This window comes from Hevea brasiliensis, chromosome 15, assembly GCF_030052815.1.
Source record: "Hevea brasiliensis isolate MT/VB/25A 57/8 chromosome 15, ASM3005281v1, whole genome shotgun sequence".
Lineage (NCBI taxonomy): Eukaryota > Viridiplantae > Streptophyta > Magnoliopsida > Malpighiales > Euphorbiaceae > Hevea > Hevea brasiliensis.
In genome coordinates this window covers 69,121,051-69,141,998 of record NC_079507.1, presented here as the reverse complement: position 1 = coordinate 69,141,998, position 20,948 = coordinate 69,121,051, and the positions used below count along the sequence as shown (strand labels likewise).

At 38.2% G+C, this 20,948-nt stretch overlaps 1 protein-coding gene across 3 annotated transcripts; it reads right to left on the bottom strand.

Annotated features, from left to right (window-relative positions):
* Window positions 1-5,037: 5,037 nt before the first annotated feature.
* Window positions 5,038-20,901, bottom strand: LOC110671677 (E3 ubiquitin-protein ligase UPL1). Of its 3 annotated transcripts, none has more exons than XR_009144373.1 (16): window positions 20,474-20,901; window positions 19,769-19,864; window positions 19,459-19,665; window positions 11,299-19,233; window positions 10,907-11,224; window positions 10,237-10,438; window positions 9,875-10,158; window positions 9,402-9,688; window positions 8,058-9,180; window positions 7,770-7,916; window positions 7,553-7,633; window positions 7,170-7,395; window positions 6,944-7,083; window positions 5,726-5,832; window positions 5,431-5,598; window positions 5,038-5,289 (listed from the first exon to the last, which is right to left on the bottom strand). XR_009144373.1 is itself a non-coding variant. In XM_058137224.1 (15 exons), the coding sequence occupies exons 1-15, from the start codon at window positions 20,504-20,506 to the stop codon at window positions 5,496-5,498; spliced, it is 11,289 nt and encodes a 3,762-aa protein (XP_057993207.1). In that variant the 5' UTR covers window positions 20,507-20,901; the 3' UTR covers window positions 5,038-5,495. The 3 variants fall into 3 exon arrangements, 1 of the variants encoding a protein (XP_057993207.1); XR_009144374.1 differs by having other exon boundaries at window positions 11,299-19,230; XM_058137224.1 differs by having other exon boundaries at window positions 5,038-5,598.
* Between the last annotated feature and the right edge of the window lie 47 nt (window positions 20,902-20,948).

The following is a 20,948-nucleotide window of genomic DNA, read 5'->3' as shown; positions in this document are numbered from 1 at the left end:
AAGGATAATTGAACTAAGTTAATTATGTACATGTGTAATTTATTCTAATATCACATAAGTCCCAAACAATCACAACCTAATAAAGATTTCTAACATGCAAATTTATTTTACAATTACCAAGTATTAAATTAAATTTATTTTACATGCCAATATTAGTTTAATTTACAAACAAGATTAATTTTAATTTACAAAGTATTTATTTAAATTAATTACATGCAAAAGTCAGTTAAATTAAAAACAAAGTTAATTTTAATTTACCAAATGAAAGTTCTATTATTACTACAATTTCATGCCAATGGTTATTCGAGAAGTTTAGAGCTACTTACTTGTTGGTAAATGCAGTTGCCATTGGGGCAAGCTACCCTTAAAAAATGGTCTTCTCTTCTAGTATGGCAATGATATCCCTGGCTTACTCCCGTTTAGCTCCATATAAGCTCCGCGCAAATGCCCTCTTTGGTACTTACCTTAGGGCTACTTACCAATTTTGTTTGTAATAAAAAGTAAAGAAAATAAAGAAAAATAATAAAAGTACGAGAGACAGAAACTAAACATGTGCAGAGTTGTGTATCCCCCTCAAATTAAACATGATTACATGATCTATATGAACATATAAAATAAATTGAAGACAAAGAGCATAGAATTAAAATATTGCGTGGCATAGATCTTGAAAAGAAAACAATAAAAACTGACCTTCCAGAAATCTTGTATGAAAATCTTCTTGAAGAAAAAAAAAATAAGGAAGAACTCAAAGAGTCTTAAATATCTCTAAATTTCTTATAGCTCTGAATTTTCTCTTCCTCTTTCCTCCCATCATCCCTTCTTCCCTTCTCTAGTAGGGTATTTATAGGGTTTTGGGAGAGAGGTGTGATAGGGTTTGGAGTCTTAGGATGATAAAGTTTAGATGACTTAAACAACTACAATTGCAGAATTCGAATAAGACTGGGATATGGGTGAGGTGTTTCAACCAATAGGAAGACAAGAAAAAATGGAAGGCACCAATAGGGAATGAGGAAGAGGTGTGGTAGGATTTGGAGTCTTAGGGTGATAAAGTTTAGATGACTTAAACAACTACGATTGCAGAATTCGAATAAGACTGGGATATGGGTGAGGTGTTTCAACCAATAGGAAGACAGGAAAAAATGGAAGGCACCAATAGGGAATGAGGAAGAGGTGTGGTAGGATTTGGAGTCTTAGGGTGATAAAGTTTAGATGACTTAAATAACTACAATTGCGAGTCGAATAAGACTGGGATATGGGTGAGGTGTTTCAACCAATAGGAAGACAGGAAAAAATGGAAGGCACCAATAGGGAATGAGGAAGAGGTGTGGTAGGATTTGGAGTCTTAGGGTGATAAAGTTTAGATGACTTAAACAACTACGATTGCAGAGTTCGAATAAGACTGGGATATGGGTGAGGTGTTTCAACCAATAGGAAGACAGGAAAAAATGGAAGGCACTAATAGGGAGTGAGGAAGAGAGTGGGGCCAAGGAGGAGAGAGATATTTTGTTATTTTAATTTTTAGAAAATAATTAAATGGGTCCCATTTAAAATTCCTAACTAGGCTTTCTTAGGCCCATAGAGCCTAATTAAACTTAATTAGATCCATTTAAGAACTACTCATATTAAATTTAAACAAAATAAAATTTTATTTAAATTTAATTAAATTAATTTCCCCAAAACTTTATTATTATTTTTATTTTTTCAAGATCATGCCACGGAATTAATAATTCAGCTCCATGCCTCCAATTACATCTTACAGTCATATAATTTTTCATCATCGGGTTTCCCACGGCCTCAATGCACATACTCATCACAAAATAAGGGTCTACAAAGGGCAAGGGAGTTGCAAAGCCTGGTTAGTAGACTTTGAAGACGCTAAGAGGATTAGATTGGGCTTGGGCCTTTGGAGGACAAATGGATCAGCTTCACACAATTGGACCTTGGAGTCTAGCCTCTAGAATATTCTATTTTTGTTTCTTTATGCCATGTGACAGATTAGTTATTTGTAACTCATATAAATACTTGTCTTCTACATCAAATAGGGATAGCTAAGATAAAACATTTAGAGAGTATTGATTTTCGGCCATCGCCGTCAATTATGAGAGCTTTATGATTTCTTCCTTGTTTCTTGAATAGAACTTGAACTTAAGCAAATTGACCACTTGCTTATTTTATCTTTATAATCAAGGTGCTCTAGCTTAGCTACTATTGTATCTTGATTGATTATCAATTCTGCCTTGTTTGTTGTTCAAAGATCTAATTTTATCTTTAGATGTTATGTCTCTAATTTAAATATTGGGAGTGTTCATCATCTCCCCTTCTTCAAGCTAGCCGAACCACCTTAAGCAAGCCTTCCACCATTTTTGTTTCACAATGCTTTATTTTCACATGCTCTTCACCCCAAAACCCCTAAGTGTTTTCCCCAAAAATTACTCCCACACCTTGGAGAAGTGATTGGCAGCTAAGAATTGGAAGGAATTTGAAGTTTGGGCAAGTCAAAGTTGGGCACAAGTGAGGTTAGTGCCATAACCAAGTTCCTTTCTTTCTTTAATCCTTGTTAGTGTAGTGAATTAAGTTAATTCTTGTGAAATTAAAAGAAGGTGATAAATAATTGAAGGATCATTTTTTGGCAGCCATGAGAGGGTTAGGGTTTTGATGGTTTAGTTGCAATTAAACTTGTATATTAATGTTAATTGATGTGTATATTGAGTTAGATGATGATGTTTATGTGTTACATGAGATTTACAAAATTTATAAGTTAGGGTTTAGTATGAAAATTGGGAATTTGATGATATGTTGATAAATTGATGTTGTTGAGATCAATTATGGACTATTTGAAGTGCATGGAATGTGATTTGAGGTTAGTAGTAGTGTGAAATGGTGGTATTGGGAGTTTTGTGTTTATGCAGGAAATTCTAGACCTTGAGTCCAGTGTGGTTTTAAGGCCATAATTAGAGTTGTGTTACTCCAATTGGTGTGAGGCCAATTGGAGATGAAACGTAGGACAATTTTTTACATTTTTTTATGAAGAGACCCTACCCAGAAACCAACCTAAAATGACCTAAAATTACTTGAATTCGGGTAACCAAAATTTGGATATGAAAAAATGACCATATGAACACTGATTGTTCAAATGGCCATAACTTTGTGTAGAGAGGTCCATATAACCTGATTCTTGAACCCATGGAAAGTTTAGATATAGTAGAACAAATTTTATGAAGAAAAGAAATCTAAATTCTGGCCATAGCTTAATCAAATTGCTAACCAAAATTAAGTCATCAAAACTGCCAGAACCAAATTTGCCTAGAAATTCTGGACAATGACTAATCCGGCTAGTTATGGTAAAAATGCCATAACTTGAGCTATAAAACTCCAAATAGAGTAATTCAAAAAGAAAATTAAAGTAGAGACATTAAGGAACAACTTTGATGAAAAATGTTTAGCTATATTCACACTGTAGAATGGTCTAATAGAGCAGTAAACATAAGAGACCAAATCTAAAATTTTGGAATTACTTATAATAAACTTTGATTTGCAATTGGCAACCAATGCCAAACAAAATTGTGACCCAAAATGTGGTATGACCATGTGTTTAAAATTTGTATACCTATTATTTATGAAAAAGTTAACATTTTGAATGAATAGTATTGTGAATAGTAATCAACATAACACCAAATCTAAGGAACCAAAACCTAACTTTGTTAATATGCCTTAGTATGCTTAGTATGATTTGTTTGGATAGATTGGTATGCCAATAGGGTTCTGATTGCAGTACTGCTTATGGCTTTATGCCATTTCATGATTCATGACTTTAGCGCAATTTTGTGATAGTATGACCTATGGCCATTTTGCTATTCTTAACATACTTGACTTTATACCCGATTATTATTATTATGGTTTGTTAGTCGTTCTGTTGCATACCTAGCAGACACTATGTGACTAATAGTGTGACGGCTCGAGGTACTTAGTACCCAGTGCTAGCTTACCCGTTTATCCAGTCCAGTCAATTAGTGTAGGTTACTTGAGCAATAAAAATAAGTGTAAAAAAAAAAAATTTGTAACCATATAATGAATATAAAAAAAAATCACTAAATTAAGGATATTACAAATAATTACTAAAATTTTAGTCTACATAAATTAACAGTATAATTTCTTGTATTTATTTATTTAGTTTATTTTTTATATCATATTGGTACCACTAAGCTTTATGCTTAGTACATCGCTTTTTGCCACACATAGGTACTGGAGATCAAGACAGAGAGCCCAGCAGACCATTGACTTGGAGGTTAGAGGTTAGAGGTTTTTGATATGCATTGGGGTCCCGAGTATCACCTCCTCAACAGTGCATATTTTGATAGAGTCCACTAGCTTGTATTTTATTTTTGATCTTTATAATTAAATTTTGAACATGTAATGTATACCATCAAAATTTGTACATATACATTATCTTGATTTAATGAAGTTTGTAATTTCATATATAAATTGTGTATGGATGAAAATGTGATAAAAATTTCATATGGATTATTGTGAGTGAAATTTATTAATATTCTGAATGAAAAAATGAGTTTGAAACTATATATAGAAATAATTATTTCACACAAATGGAAAAATCGTCAGTATTAATAAATTAGGAGGAAAATTCTGTCAGTTTTTCAAAATAATTAATTGAATCAAAATTAAAAAAATTTAAATATAATTACTAAGAAATATAATAAGATAATTTAAGATGCTCCACCATCGAGTGTAACATGCCTTGTTCGGTTATACTACAAACGGGTAAGGAGTACAACACTACTTCTCCCTACAATTCACTGATTTGTCAATTGCGATTCTCAATCAAATAACTTAGATACAGATTAAAGATGGTTGTGAATCAGCATAAACAGCGCAAGATGGGAAAAAATCATTCACATTTCACAACAATTAGATTCTGATACTTCCCCAAAATTTGAAGGTCAGCAACCACTTAAAGATTGTTTCAAGCACAGGTTGATTATCAGAGAGGCAATTTTCCATCAGACAGATTAAAGAATACTATTAGTAAATAAAATAAAAACTAATATAAACATTGAAATGACATAGTTTTCCATCGACATTTTGTGCGCTCTGCAAAGATTAACACTGACATGGCAAGAAATCCCAAAAATGATTTACATTTCCCAGCCCTAGCCGCTAAAGAGCTTCGCTTGATGTTCTCCATAAAGCAGTAATGCCTCGTGGTCTAATTCTGATGAGCATGCCATTCCTTGAATTTATTCTAATTCCTAACCACCTGAATCAATCCCCTATCTGGATGGAATTTCAACAAGAAACAATTTTCAGTTATCAAATCTTCGAAAAAAATGTGAAAATTAACAAAATAAAATAAACAGATAAATCAAAACATCATAGCCCATAGGGTGGAATCAAGGAGACAAAATTGTAACAGACATGTACACAATCTGAAGACAGAATGCTGGAATTTCCCGCCAACAGCATCACATTAAACTCTCCGGCTAACCAAATCCAAAACCTTCACTTGCTTCATGAATAGCAAGCAGCAAACGTTCTTGAAGTTGTTCCTTGGAGGTATACTCAGGAAGGTCAAGCTGGTTAAAGCTGAGGAAACCCAAAAAAAAAAAAAAAAAGGATATTCCCACATTAAAGCACTTTCCAGCCGCCAGATTTCCAAAAACAAAAGGACAAATATTTCTAATTGAACACGCATCATTTATTCTGAACCAACCATGTGTGAGCTGAGGGCAACCGCTCAGGAGCTCCATACGCTTTGTGAATCTGAAATCGTTGAGGACCAGAAATACCCTGCAATGCCTTGAAGCCCTCCAATGGAACCTGAAAACCCATAATTTGGTGTCTAGTGTCTTCGATAACCAATTTGATGCATTTTAAATATGAGAAGACTAAACCTAAACCAATTAAAATTTATCAAGTACAACACAGTTGTTAGTAGCAAGTAGGCCTCCACATAAAAACCTACAGAAAAAAAAAATAATAAAACCTACCTGAATTTCATAGAGTTCAACAGTTTTGCAGGTTCAGGTTGAAAAATATTCAAAATTGGATTTCTTGGGTGGTTTTGATTTAAAGGTCTAAGAACCTGTAATAACCCAAACTGATATGAGAAGTAAAGCTTACTTATATTTCTACACTTCTCTGAAGGTTACAGACACATGTATAAATAGGGAGACACCCTACTTTTATCCTAAAACAATACTTTCTTTCCAGTTTCCACCTGTAGTCCTTGATTATCAAATCATCCTAATTTATCTGCTCGATCTTCAGAAGCTTGCAGCTCAATCAATCTCCTTAAGCCTCCCCATCTGCTCTAATACTCATTTCCTCAACCACCCTCTTCACATGTATGAAGAAACTATCAACACCAGTCACCAGTAAACCACTTTTGCATGTACGGACTAGGGGGGGAAACTATCATATTAAAAATGATGCAACTATAAGAACTCGTCTTCTCTCTATCTATAGGTTTACACTGAAATACCATGGCTAGTTGGCCCATACATTTTCTTTCCCATTTTTCCATTTCATCTCTCACTTCTGTCTTCTACAGTTCTTCCCCTTCATAAAATGCATATCTACAAGAGATATTGATTGCAAGCTCAATTTGCACACCTTCAATTTATGAAATTGATTTTTCCTCGTGATAATGTTCTTGATTTGTTAATTTGGCTTTTAAATTTTAGTTATATTTGGCCTTCTTTATGATGAAGATACCTGATTGCTATTTCAGGTTCAAATTCCCAACTCGAAATTATTAATAAACCAATGAACTTGATTATGTTGGGTTAGCAATTTTCTTTTAAAGTCGATTAGGGACATAAATACTAATAATAATAAAAGCTGTCCAGTCAAGCAAATATACCTCAATAAATCCAACTGGACCCATGAACACCCCTAGACTAGTAAGGTGCATAGCTCAACAAATTACCTTTGATGTTCCAGTAACAAATTGTAGCAGTCTTGCCATGTCTTCCTTGTTAAAACCTCTAACAACCTCCCAAAACCATTGAACAACACTAGATGCTGCAGTATACCCAGTGTACTCAGTGCTGGCTTTTAGATCATCCACTGCAACGAGAATGATATCATTCAGATACTTGCAAAGAAAACCAAGCAAGCTACACATCCAAAACAAGAAAATAAAGCCAACTCACAATCAATTTCAGGAAGCCCACTTATTAGAAGCTCAAGCTCTTTATCATTAAAAATGGAAATAAGCTCCCCAGGGATCAATTCATTGAACCCTTCCAAGAAGGAATTGATTTGAGGACGAATAGCATTTGTCAAGATATGATCAGCAACAAGGTCTACATACTCATGCTTTGTTTCTTCTGTAACCCTTATATTTCTTCCTCCAGGTTTAAGCTCATAATCAGTAACCTTTTCCAAGCAAATAATGCAAACAAATATTAGCTCAGGGACCAGATAAAACTTGAGAAAAGAAAAATCATGTTTAATGGAAATATTAATCTCTTATTAGCCACAAACACACATGCACAAACCAAAGAACATTAAATAGTTAACATATTTAGAATACCTCAGTTTTCTCATAAAGAATGTGCTTTTCTTCATCAGCATCCATGCTGAATGTCAAGTCAGGTATATCACTCACATCATTCTGAAACAAATTACATACAGAAAGAGATAAAAAGTGTCACTCCTCAAAGAGAACACAAATACTTGCTGGTGGTTAAAATGATGGCATAAGAGCAAGAAAGGTATCAGAGGAGAAGACCATAAAAAATTATACTTACCTCCAACATCCATTTCAAATTCTTGTAATAATCAGGATCAACAGCCTCTATGTCATGATAAGTCACCTTTACTCCAAGAATGTGCTTGTAGAAAGATCGTGTAAAATAAACATCCAAAAGTTGCCCATCAAATAGTGCCTTTGCAACCTACACAAATGACCATAGCATCAACTTCAAAAAAGAAAAAAAAAATCTAACATCACACCTCATGAAAAGGGGAAAAAAAAGATCAAAAAAAAAAAAAAAGATACACAGAGAGTTCAGATATCTTAAATGTTGGAGAATTACCACACGACCCACAAACTTGAAGTAAGAAAGATGTTCAGTCTGATAGACAGAATTAGGGTTTGGCTGGAAAGTCGCATTATTCCCCACAGTTGTGAAAAGCAATGCTCCCTTGTCAAATATAACCCTTGACAATAGTTGATACCATTCTCTTGTCAAACCTCCAGCATCAATACCCTCTTCACCTTGGAATTGTACATTCAACCGTCCCTTCAGATCCTGACTAGGTCGCATCCTCAACTGATTGTATGAATCCTCCAAAACATATGCCCGCCGGACACTTATCCGCAAAGGACCAGAGAGTTGTTGTTCATGCTGTTGCCTTATTCTTGATCGGAAATATGCCCTTTTGTTGTCAAAATCTATCAGTCTTGGTGCTTTCAACATCATAGAAAGTGATTTCTCTAACAAGCCAGGATTCTGTCTTATAAAAGTATTCAATAGCCGGCGATGCTTCTCAGCAAACCTGGCAAATGTGACAGCACCACCAACCCTTCTCTGAGAATCTTCACTGCAAGATACAGTCAAGGAAGCAGAACCACCAGCAGACTCCTTCACTTCTCTTGCAGTTACAATGGCATGGTCTTGCTGCATGATGGAAATGTTTGCTTGTAGTTTTTCACACAAAACAAAGAATGCTTCAATGAAAGGTAGTAATCTCTGGGTTCCAGGAGGAAGAGGAGAAGAAGTCCCATGCACATGCTCCCCCATATTTATGTTGGACATAGTTTGACTAAATGAGCCCTGACCCAGCTGTGTCTCAGTCACGCTAATGCATTCACTTAGTTCTCGCCACAAAGGTTCAAGTGCAACATTTAAGTGCCACATTGTGGCCTGCTCCTCCTGTTCTCCATCACTCTCGAGCCCTGTATTCTCATTAACACTGGATGAGGTGAGTGAGCTGAGTGCTTGCAACACACGTAAGATTGCTGCCCCAGCCATGGAACCAGCACTAAGACCCAGCATCTGTGTATTACTCAGGGTGACAAGCTCACTGACGGCTGAATTGCTCAAGCCATGAGCCAATTCTGAAAGCTCTGAACTGAAGAACTTCCGATGGGATGCAACAACTGAGGCCAACTTCTTCAGCACTTCTCCAGCTAGCATATAAACTTTATCTGACAACCTGAATTAGTTAATGGAAAAGGTTAGTGATTTATTGATTACTTATTGCATCAGTAAAAAACAATGTGAGACAAAGTGCAGAGGACAATGGGAGATAACTGTAGAAAGGAAGCAGACACATTAAGTTAAATCGCTGATGACAAATTGACTAACGTAGCATGCAAGCAAAGTAAGAACACAAGTCAGAACATTCAGATATAAGGAAAAATGCTCGAATAATACCCCTCACGACCAAGAAGGCAGCACAGATTGCGCAAATCAGGTAATGGCAGATGGAGGAATACGTTGCTTGTACTAAAGCTCCTGTTCCCATCTGCAGTGGATAACTCAGCATTGGTTAACTTATCTTCTTGACTAGATTCTTGTTCTGGTTCGAGTGAAGGATCAATATCACCTGAAGCTTCATTCACAGTTTGCTTTTCAGATTTTGCTGTTGTCGGTCCAGATAGGGCATGGCATTCTAATCTTGATGCAGCTGTGTAAATTACTACTTGAAGCAATCCCATAACCTGCAAGATAAAGAATTTATTACAAATAAAAAAACTAGTATAGGAAAACAAGCAAAGTACAATTTTAGTCAAAGCTGTAAGAAATATACAACTCAAAATATTATCCAAGCCACTACTTGAACACAAATTAAATTAAGAAATGGCCAGGAGAATTTAAAAACCACTTCAATGGAAGATTAGTTATACCTGCTCAAGGTGTGCATTGCTGCGTAAAAAAAGAGGTCGATTCAAGAGCTTTAGGAACAGTATCAAAGGAACGTCATCTGCATTTACCAAAGGTTTTGATGGATCACCACCACCTTCAATTTTCTCCTTCCCCTTATCCATCTTAGCTTCCAAATAGTTTGGACTTAAATGCTCTGGGACTATTGAGGGATCCAAATAGAACAACATATTTGCTATAGATGAATGATTTGTAGCCAAATATGTCAAAATTTCAAGAATTCGATGCAAAACCAAGGGAGGAAGTCCTGTAGGGTAACAACATCAATGATTAGTTGAATTTAAAACAGTGAGAGAATAGTGAACACAAAAGGCCATTGAAATACCATCCAACAATTGTGATCGGCCATAAACAACATTTGACTGGCAGCCATAAAGCCTCTGGGAGTTGACCATTGCCAGTCCACTAAATGACCCTTCAGCCTCAGGTTTAATCATATCAAGCATAAGTCGAACTAAAGTTGCCCTTGTAACGCTATGTGCACAGAGGTTTAACAGAAGTCTTTGCAGAAGGCCTTTCCCAAGGGGCTAGTCACAAACAGAGAAAAAAATAGCCATCAAGTTAACACAACATTAAAATGCTCTGGAAACGTAACACTGCCAAGCTAACTGAAAGACCCTTCTTGTTCAGCTACATAACAAACTTCATGAAATTTGTACAGTAACTCCAAGACTCCAAACAAAACAATTCCTCACACATGCACGACTTTATTGATAAAAGAACCATTTAAACATACTCTTAAAAGTAGAATTTTGACTGAAAAAAGAAGTATACTACACCTAATTTTAGACGTGTAAAGTTTCTAATGTACTACTGAACCAGAAATGGGTAAAAATATTGTGCCCCTCCCTTTACTTCCATTCTCATATTTCTTAGTTCATTTCTTTGTGATGTGCTAGACAAGAAGAACTCAACTGTTAAGACTAAAATGCTTAAAACATATGGGCAAGAAGGATTATTTGCCAATGAATCATAATGTAGAAATCACCATTTACCTGAGACAGCCGTAGGAGGCGGATCAAAGCTTTCAATGCATTGGCATCCAGAAGTGGCTCACCTTCAATTTCCTTAACCTTCATGCTATTTGCGATTGCAGAAGCTGTCCTCCTTCCAATGGTCACTCCTACACCCCTGTCCATCACTGTCTGCCTATCAGACCCCAAACCATTTCTACGACTAGTCAATCTGTGGCTGCCTCCAAAAAGGCTGCGAGCATGATAATGACTCATTGCCCGATCCCTTAGCATTTGGGCTTCAGCAAGCAATGGAGAAGGTAATGCTGATAATACAGCTTCTGAAGAAGTCAAAAGTACCTGGGATAAAAGCAAATTACCCAAGGGTTATTACCACTCAATAATTAATGAAAAGAAAAGTTCATAATGCAAACCTCTTCACGCAAATCAGCAGGGAAAGTGGCAATTATTGAAGCATTATCCATGTCAACAGGCTGTCCTTCAGCCTGCTGTGCAATCCTCTGTGCTCTCTGTTGGGCCAAAACTTCTGCTTGAATATCTGGAGGAAGGGCAGCCAAAAACTCAGGATCAATATCATCAACTGGAGGTGGTGTGTAAGTTGGAGGTTGATCAGACTGAGCTTGCTGGGAAGCTAAAACTTCCACCCGTAAATCTTCGGGTAGTGCTTCCAAGAAGGTTGGATCAATTGCATTTGCACCAGAAGCCTCGTTATTTTCACTAACTTGGTCAGCCTGATTAGTTTCCTGAGCAACCACTGTATCTTGCCTGGACGATGGCTCATCCACAGCTTGCTCAGAAGCATGAATTGGTTGCTCCGACTGATCTCCTTCAGCATCAGTACCATTCATATCAACATCAACATTTGAAGAATCTAGATTACCCATTACAAAACCAGAATCCATGAACACATGATTATTGGACGGACCATCGTTTCTTGCATGGCCATCACAACCCACAGCTTGAACAGGCACATCATGGAGACTTGCAGGTGCTTCTGCAACTCCTTCACATTGCAGAGCAGTATAATGTTCTGCAGATGAGTTAACAGGCTCTGGTATTGTCTCTACTTGATCAATTGCAGTTCCAATGCCTTCCCCAATTTCCATGTTATCATGACCATTTGGTGTACTATTCAGCGAAATTGTTTGAACTGACATTGGCTCATGAACCAGCAGACACACACTTGCGCCTTCAACTGGTGATGAGAGATTGACTTGCTCTTGGCCAGAAACAATTTCAACTGTAGGATTAAGCTGATGTGTCGCTTCATTACCACTTTCTTGTTGCTGAACTTCAGTTTGCTGGCTGCTAGTGTTATCACCTCCCAATACTACTTGGCCATCATTAGATGGAGGGTCATTAGATGGTTGACTCTCTAGTGCTCCTGAATGATGGGACTGCCTTTCAGCATGACCACTGACTGGAGTGAGACTGCGCAAGTGAGACAGGAAGGTTTCCTCTATTGCTTGTGCAATTACAGCACCCTGGGTACTTGCCTGTGGCTGACCATCATCAGTCCACCGACCATCCCCTGGACCTCTTCGGCCCTGTATCTGCAATGAGTCCATACCTACTGAATAATCAGTCAATGGTGGGGGTGCTGCACTACCCAAACGATCACCAAAGAAACTACTTGGCACATGATCATATGGAAGAACAGGAGCATCAAACATGTAAAAGTGAGCTACATCAGAACTACCAGCTGAAAGGGCTTCTAAATCCCTCGACGAATGTCCACCTGATGACCACATAGAAACTAGATCCCCTGATTGTGATGGCCTTAGGAGAAGTGGATGTTGAAATCCATTAGATTCGGAAACAGATCGCTCAAAGGATGACCTACCACTCTGACGCCGGCGCTCAAAACCCAGAGGCCTGCGAAGACCAAAAAGGTCATCTACATTCACCCCTTCAAAAGGCTCAGCTGCAACATCAATTAGACTGCTTGCAGCTCCAGGTTGGCCAAGTACCTGTAAATGATCTAGCCCATCAAAGGCTTCCCTCCACCTTACCTCTATGACACGATGCTCATGAAAATCATCATCTTCATCAATCATCTCATCATTGTAGTCATCCCCCAAACCAGTATCATCATGGTCTTCCACATCAGTATCTGCTAGAGACATCATGCCAGTACCATCTTCAGCAATATCCTCATCCTCATCCTCTCCATCATCATCATCTTCATCCTCCTCACCCTCATCTCCCATGTCATCATCTTCATCACCCATATCATCATCTGCCCTATTCTCAACCCGAAATGTCATATCAATTTGGTCAGTGTTCTGTAAAACACCACCTTCTTCCATTTCTTCATGCATGAAATCCATCCCAATCTCCATAGGTGGGTTGCTGGCCATTGTCTCTTCCACTTCTATCCTCATATCTTGTGGAGCAGACTGATTTGGATGTGCATCAAGATTACCCTCACTACCCTCACTTTGATTAGGAACTTGGCTTTGTTCTTCAGTCTCCTCTCCATTTGGAACTTCTGCTGTTCCACTGCTATTCTGATTATGTTCTACCACCTCAGAAGCTGATATAGTTGTCTGATCGATTTGTCTTCCATTTGATGCAATTGTTTTCTTCTTGTTCAAACCCTCAGATTTAAGAACTTGCTCACTGGCATTTGCAGCTCTTGTGAGGCTTTCCAAAGCCTTGAGTAGTAGATTAACAATCTTGGGAGCATCAGGATGGTCCAAATCAATTACCTGGAGAATACCTGTTAGACATTGCACCATGCCCCCATCTATCATGCTTTTTGCAATATCCGGTGAACATCCAGAACCAGGTAAGTTGCTAGAGGATGCATTTTTTGACAAAATAGAATACAACAAATCAGCAAATGCAAAAACTTTTTTATCAGGCACTAGCATGCTTTTACTTGAATTGCTCTCCAAGTTTGAGAATGACGAAATAGCTTTAACAAGTTCAATAATCACTCGCCTCCGCCCTTCCCCAGATCGGCCACATAGAACCACCAGGAACCATGAAGCCCTTTCAGACAACTTGTCCCTCCATTCATCAGGCCGTGCAGATTTGTCAGTGGATATTGGAAGCAGCTGATGCAAGACATGATAAAGTATCCCACCATGCCCTGGCCTATCTGTTTGACTAGATCCACGGAGTTGACACAATTCTGAATCCCGCTTCAGAATCACCCCAACTGCATGCGCATACATAAGAAGAATTTCACTCAACAACTTGAGAACAAAAGTCACCTTGGCCATACCAGCAGATCTTTCTGATTCAGATTCCACTTTCCTTGTTTCATCAACCTTGGATTTGCCCTTCACCTTGGTAGCAGGTTCATCCACCTCCATAGAAGTTGAGTCACTTGTACAACCTTCCTCATTTTTCGGCAAAGGATATTTCAAGACAATGTCCAGAAGCTGATCAATTACTTGAGTAAGATTGGCAGGAATCTTTTTATGGCCTTTGGCACATTTACCTAAACCATCATGTACCTTGTTTTCAGAAATCCGGACAGATTCTTCCGCACCTGATGCTTTTGATTTGTCCTTTTCCTTCTCTTTTTCTTTTGATAACACCACAAGGGTCCTCCCCCCTGATGATTCCAACTGACAAACTGCGGCTGCAGCTTTCATAAACACCACAGGATCTCTAGAAATAACAGGTGCCATTGTTGTCAAAAATGTCCGTGCGTTAGTACGCCCCACATGCCTGTTTCCACTCAAAGTTTGCCTTATCTCCAATTCCATAGCAGTTTGCAGACTCTGAGGATCTTCAATGAGATGTCGAATGATAGCAGAAGCAACTCCAGGGAAAAAGCAACTCCATGGAATATTAAAAAGAGCTGCTAAGCCTCCATTTTCAAGAAACTGCAGTGCCAAAGCATGAGTTTTTGTCAAGCGAGCACATACCTGCAAAGCAGCCTGCATTATGACAGCGGGAACATGTTGCTTCATCAAGTCACAAGCAAGTAGGAGCACCTTATGACTCTCTTCAATCGTCAAATAACCAGTAGACTTTCCCAATATTTTCTCAAATGCTGCGCCAGTTTCTTTCACAGGAACATTTGAAGTCATTTTTCCTTCTAGGATTGATGCAGGAACTGAAGAATCTGGCAGAGATCCTGTCTGAGTTCCTTCCAGAGCTTCAGAAGAGATTCTAGGCCTGAACTGCAACATATTGTCCAAGATAAGCAGTAAAGCACTAATGCATTTTGGGACAAGAATCTCACTAGTTGATGCATTGCTAGCCTTGAAATTTGTCAGGATATCTATTGTTGCAGGTATGATACCATTCTCTGCAGCAATTTCACGTATGGTTCCATCCTCAAAAAGAAGCAGTGCTAAAATATGTGATATCATACACAATGCACTAGAATCCTTTGAAAAATCCAATGGACAAAGTTTTAGCTGCTGAATAAGATAAGATGCCACCTTTGGACGATCTTCTCCTTTGTTCCTGTTGCAAAGGGTCACCAGCAAATCTGTCAATGAGAATGCCATTGTATCACTACTCTGAAATAACTTCACTGATGCTGCAAGAATATCATCAACGGGAGGTGCCTTCATTTGTGCTTCTTCTGTCAGTAGATCTATTGGCCTATCTACATTGTCAACTTTAGATCCTTCTGACGAGCTCCCTAGTGACAAAGCAAGTGCCCGAGCCAGTTCATCATCCTCCTGCACAGGATCCTCAGTGTGACTAAAAAGCCACTCCATGGCCATTTCAACACTATTTGTTTCTACCCGCCTCAATGCTTCCTCAGCTCTTGCCCTTGAAAAACCCATTTCTACAATGGTTGCAATGGTTCCCTCATCAGGAGGAGGTGGCATGAACCTTTGATTCGTGCTTCCTGCAACACCACTGCGATTCTTTTTTACATCTCCAACACCAGAGTAAATGTGTGTAACAACTGAAACAATAGAAGCAATGAATCCTGGACTACAATTTGGAAACATGGGATGGTTCCAGACAGGTAGTATCACATCCAGAACCTGAGATTGCAACATGCGAACAAAGACATCAGGATCCCTTGGAACAGGAAACAGACCAATTGATAAACCAACTGCAACTGGTTGGACAAGCAGCTGGGCCTGGGAAGTAGAGGTTGCAGATAAGAGTAAAGAGGAATTGACAAAGTACTCAAGCACACGACAATAGCTTTGTAATGTGTCAAGCAGCCATGAACTGTGAGAGAATTTATTTCCTTCACCTCCCTTCTCATGATCTGCAGTAGGCATTGGAAAAGGGTATGGTAGAGTCCACAATAATTGACTTGTGGCTTCAAATGTGGTGAGCAGCTCCCTAAAGGTTCCATGTACATAAAAATTATTAACCATTGCTGTGTAGCAAGTTCGACGCCTACTGTCAAATGTGAGAGTTGCCATATCATCCACAATCTTTCCAAGATATCTACATTTCACTGACAGTGACATATCAAGCCCAGAGGTAGAATACCCAGAGAAACTGAAAGCCTCAAGAAATATTTTTGCCAGGGCAGTTCCAAGGGTTTTTGATGCTGAACTCAATGATCCAACATCAGCTCTACGACGGTTAGGTGATGTAAATCCTTTGACAAGAGCTGTGAAGAAAGAGCGTAAAGTGGATGCCAACTTGTTCAGAATTTCCAGGACAAGAACATCTGGACTTATCTTTTTCACATCCTGTGATGATGTCTCTGGTACATTTGTTGGAACTTCAGAATCGATGTTTAAAGCATCCAGGTGGCGACCAGTTCTCCCACCACGTATGCGTGCCAATCCATGTCGACTACGACGGTGTAAGCCTTCTCCTGATCGAAGAACTGAAAGAAACTCCCGCTCTCCACTCCACAGGGACTGCGAACCATTCCTAATAGAAACTGGGTTCATGTATCTTACAACTGGAATATTTGCATCATCATCACTATCTCTTCCAGCAACATTAGAGGAAGTTGCATCTGAATTCTCAGTTTCTTGATCCATATGCCTCTTCTCATCCACTTTGGAGATATTACACAAAGAAATTTGCCAAATTATTTGCCTGTATGTCTTCCCAAGATCCTTCAAAACATCAGCATCTGCAGAGCCTAACTCAGAGACAATAGTACTAGTCCCCTTCAACAAAAAATGGGACAGAGAGAGTATACCCTCAAGGCTGGAAAAATATCTCAAAATTTTTGTCTGGTTAGCAGATTCAACCGCAGCAAGCTGAGTTCCTCCAACTGAAACTAAAAGCTCATTTATGCATTTCAGATGTTCTCTCAAGAATGAGCATACTGCCCGAGCCAAAGAAGCAGAATGCTGCTGTGAGAAGTTCTTGAAGGCAATAGAGATACTCTGACCAATAGATGCTGAAAGGGGCATTAGAGGCAAGTTAAATAATTGCAGAACAGCATCAATCCCCTTCTTCTCAATAAATATACGGCATGTGTCAGCATTCTGAAGAATTGTTTCAAGAAGACGTGCAGCATTGCTTACGCAATCAGGAAGGAATGATTCAATATTCACTATTGTAGCATCGGAAGTCAATTCAGTGGGATGCTCTGAATTATCCGTTCTGATAGATTCCCTATCATCTGATGGAACCGAACACTTTTCTTCAGCATCAGTTTCCATAGGAACAGGAGTAGAGCAGCAAGGAGGATCTAAGGATGAGCAAGGAGCATCACCTCCATACCCAATTTTTGAAATGGCATTCAAGATTTCAATAAGCATATCCACTCCAGGTCCACGCAAAGAAGAAGCATGGCGCATTAGTTCATCCAGTCCAGTAGACAAGGACCCTGGCGTCTCACCAGCGAGGGCACGCAAATGTGTTCTAGATGTAAATATTTTCACAAAGCAACTCAAAGCATTACGATCTTTTACTGCCTGCAGACCATTATTGTTCAAGCACAAGGCATCCAAACATTGAGGTATGCACATTATGGCTTCTGCAGAGCAGAGAACACCATCCATTATAGCATCTAGGAATGCAGAAGGAAGACCAGCAGCATCTAGTACAGAAAAACAGGTAGGATCTTTGTGAATTAGATCACTCATAACAGTTGCTGCAAGTGAAAACACCCCACCGCCAAAATCTTTTGCTCTTCTAAAGATTATGCATAGGCATTGCGGCAACAAACTCTCTTCAGATCCATAGACACGAGAAGTGTTACCAGGGGCATATGTTCCAAGGGATATAGCACGCAATAAATTTTTCATAAGTACCCGCCGATGATATGACACCAGTGCCCCAGAATACAGAGGGTGCATATTATCTAGCTCAGAGGAAGCAACTGAAACTGCTTGCAGACTTCTCACCCTCAAATCAGAATCTTCACCTTGTTGCTTTGAACTATTTTCTACATATGCAACTTCTACCTTCAAGCGAGAGATGGTATCATCTAAACCACCCAACTCTCTGAACAGTGCAGCAGCTGGGTTACTGAAATCCATGAAAGTTTCTAGAATATGCACTGCTGTGCCAACCAAATGCAAGTGTTGAGGATCTGTATCCTTAAGCAGAGGCAGAAGAGTAGGAATAAACCCTGCTTCACGCATGGCTGAGCAACCTGATGATGATGAGACCAAAACAGTGACAAGAGACAATAAAGCCTCAGCAAAAACAACAGACCATTTTGATGTACCACTGATAACAGAGTCAATGGCTTTCTGCATTAGGCTAGATAAGATGCCGCGATGCCCACCAGATGTGACAGCAGCTAATGCAGTTGGCTGGCGGGACCGATCTTGAGAAAGAGCAACCAACGATAGGAGACATAAGATTCTAATTTTCTCAGGAACTGCATCTTCATAACTCAGCAGCGAAACTAACTCATTTACAAATTCTGGCTCAGAGTTAAAAAAGGAAACTAGGTCATCAGCATCACTACTTGCTTGAACAAGAACAATGAAGGCATACAGTCGAATGCATGTATACTGTTGGCGAGAAGCTAAAGAGCCAAAAGCCCTTGCAAACCGCAATCTTGTCAACAGTGAGAATCTTAAACTGGGTGGTACTTTGTACTCTGCAACTAACTTATTCAAAAGCTCTAGATCTGTTTCTGGACGAGTATTAACATTCAGTAAATGAATGATTTGTAGACCTCGATTTGACTGATCTTCAGTGTGGTTCTCACTTAATGACTCATCCAGCGCATAGAACTCAAAATGGAGTGTGCAACCTAACTCATATGCAACAGGATCGCACCCATTTTGCACAGTACATGCAATCAATCCAAGACCCTCTTCCTTTCCACCCCAGCCTTGCGCCAGAGAAAATAGCTTTGCATTCAGAAAAGAATCTCGAATGGAATATTTTCCAATAGTTTTTCTCAGAAATGCAGCCAAAGTCTGCAGGCAAGCCTCTATCACATCTGCATCTGTGGAAGCAAGAAGGAAAGAAAGATGCTGCTGCAACAACAAGAAGAGCAGGAAACCAAAAATGTTAAGGAATGGGGACAAATAGAAAGAGAATAGCTTAGAAGTACTTGATACTTGTTTATAAAACAACTCAATGAGGACTACAAACAGAAAACAAGATATCATATAAATAATACAGCTCATTATAATAAAAATAGTTACCCATTTACCAAGTGCAAAACACAAAGGAAGTACTCCAAAGAGAAAAGAATCTACCTCATAAGAACTATAAAAATGCTTATTTGTGCAATTCTCCAAAATTATTCTGATAACACGGAGAATTTGAAGAACAGCTTCTCTAGGAAAGGGAGGATCAGATTCCAAAAAATTGTCCTCAACCTGCAGATCTTTTCTTTGTTTTATGTGCTTCTCAAAAAATGAATCAAAATGGTTAAAAAGATCAACCCAATGATGAAAATCTCCCTGCATCAACAAGAAATACGCATAAATAGAACAGCCCATTGACAAAAACTGTGCAACAACTAATAACAATTGATTCTTTAACAGATAAAGGCTATAAAATCACCTTATCGAACTCCCATACAAAACTTTTTAGGGGTTCTTCTATATTCTCGAGTGGAGCAGTGGTAACACTGTTGATGAAGGACTTAATTTTGGAAGGCTGATATAAATAACAGAAAAAAGAACAGTTACAGGACTTGAAGGGATCAAAATATCTTGGGAAATCAAATTCCAAAAAAAAAAAAAGCAAAAATATAAAAATGCAACCCAAAGCCAACTGAATAACGGATAAAAAACCATCTTGCACTTCCAAAACCTTATTCATTTCCTTTCCAATTGTCTAAAAAGAGTTCTTCAATTTAAACAATACCATGAAGAAAAAGATTCCACTGCTTAAAATTTATAAATTAGCAAGAAAAAACAAGCATTGGATTGGTATGCACAACGTATAGACAAAATGGATTAAGAAAACTAGCTACAAACAATAACTAAAAAGTACTCCAACTATAGAAATAATCATAATTCAGCAATCCAATCCCCAAAAAAATAAAAGTATTTAAAGAAATAGAGAGAAACAACTAAAAAAATAACCTTTATATCAACTTTATTATTACCAAACAATCAAAGTTCAATACCAACCACTTAAAAACCAAATAGAACATTGAAAAATAGCACAAACCCTTTAACTAACAAAGTGAACACAATTTACAGCTCAATAAAAAGTACTACAGGAACCTAACATATACATAATATTGGCAAGTACACTGACCACTTCCAAAGGCCGCCTCCGCTTGAGCTTCATCTTGAATCAAAAAGCATTGCAGGAGCAAAAAGAAAGCGATCGAGAATCGACCAATTCTCCAAAATCGAGAATCGATCGATGTACCAAAAGGGAACAAAATTAGCAACAAATAGTAGGCAATATCAAATTTCAACTACAAAAGTAGGGTTTTTCATTCACTTTTCACAGTGATCGGATCCCACTAAAAAACCATAAAGAGGAAAAATAAATAAGCGATGATTAGAGATTAAATATAAAGAAGGATTGATTTTGCAATAAAAATTAGGGGTTTTCTATAAAGATCGAGTATGTGTTTTGTGTATATATAATCTATATTATAGAGAGAGAATTGTAAAGATAGAATGACAAAATAGAGGCTTAGAGAGAAGTGGAGAAGAATTCTAACTAAGAAGAAAGCTAAGGAGTGTTGTCCTTATATCAGAGAAAAGAAAAGCAAGGGAAA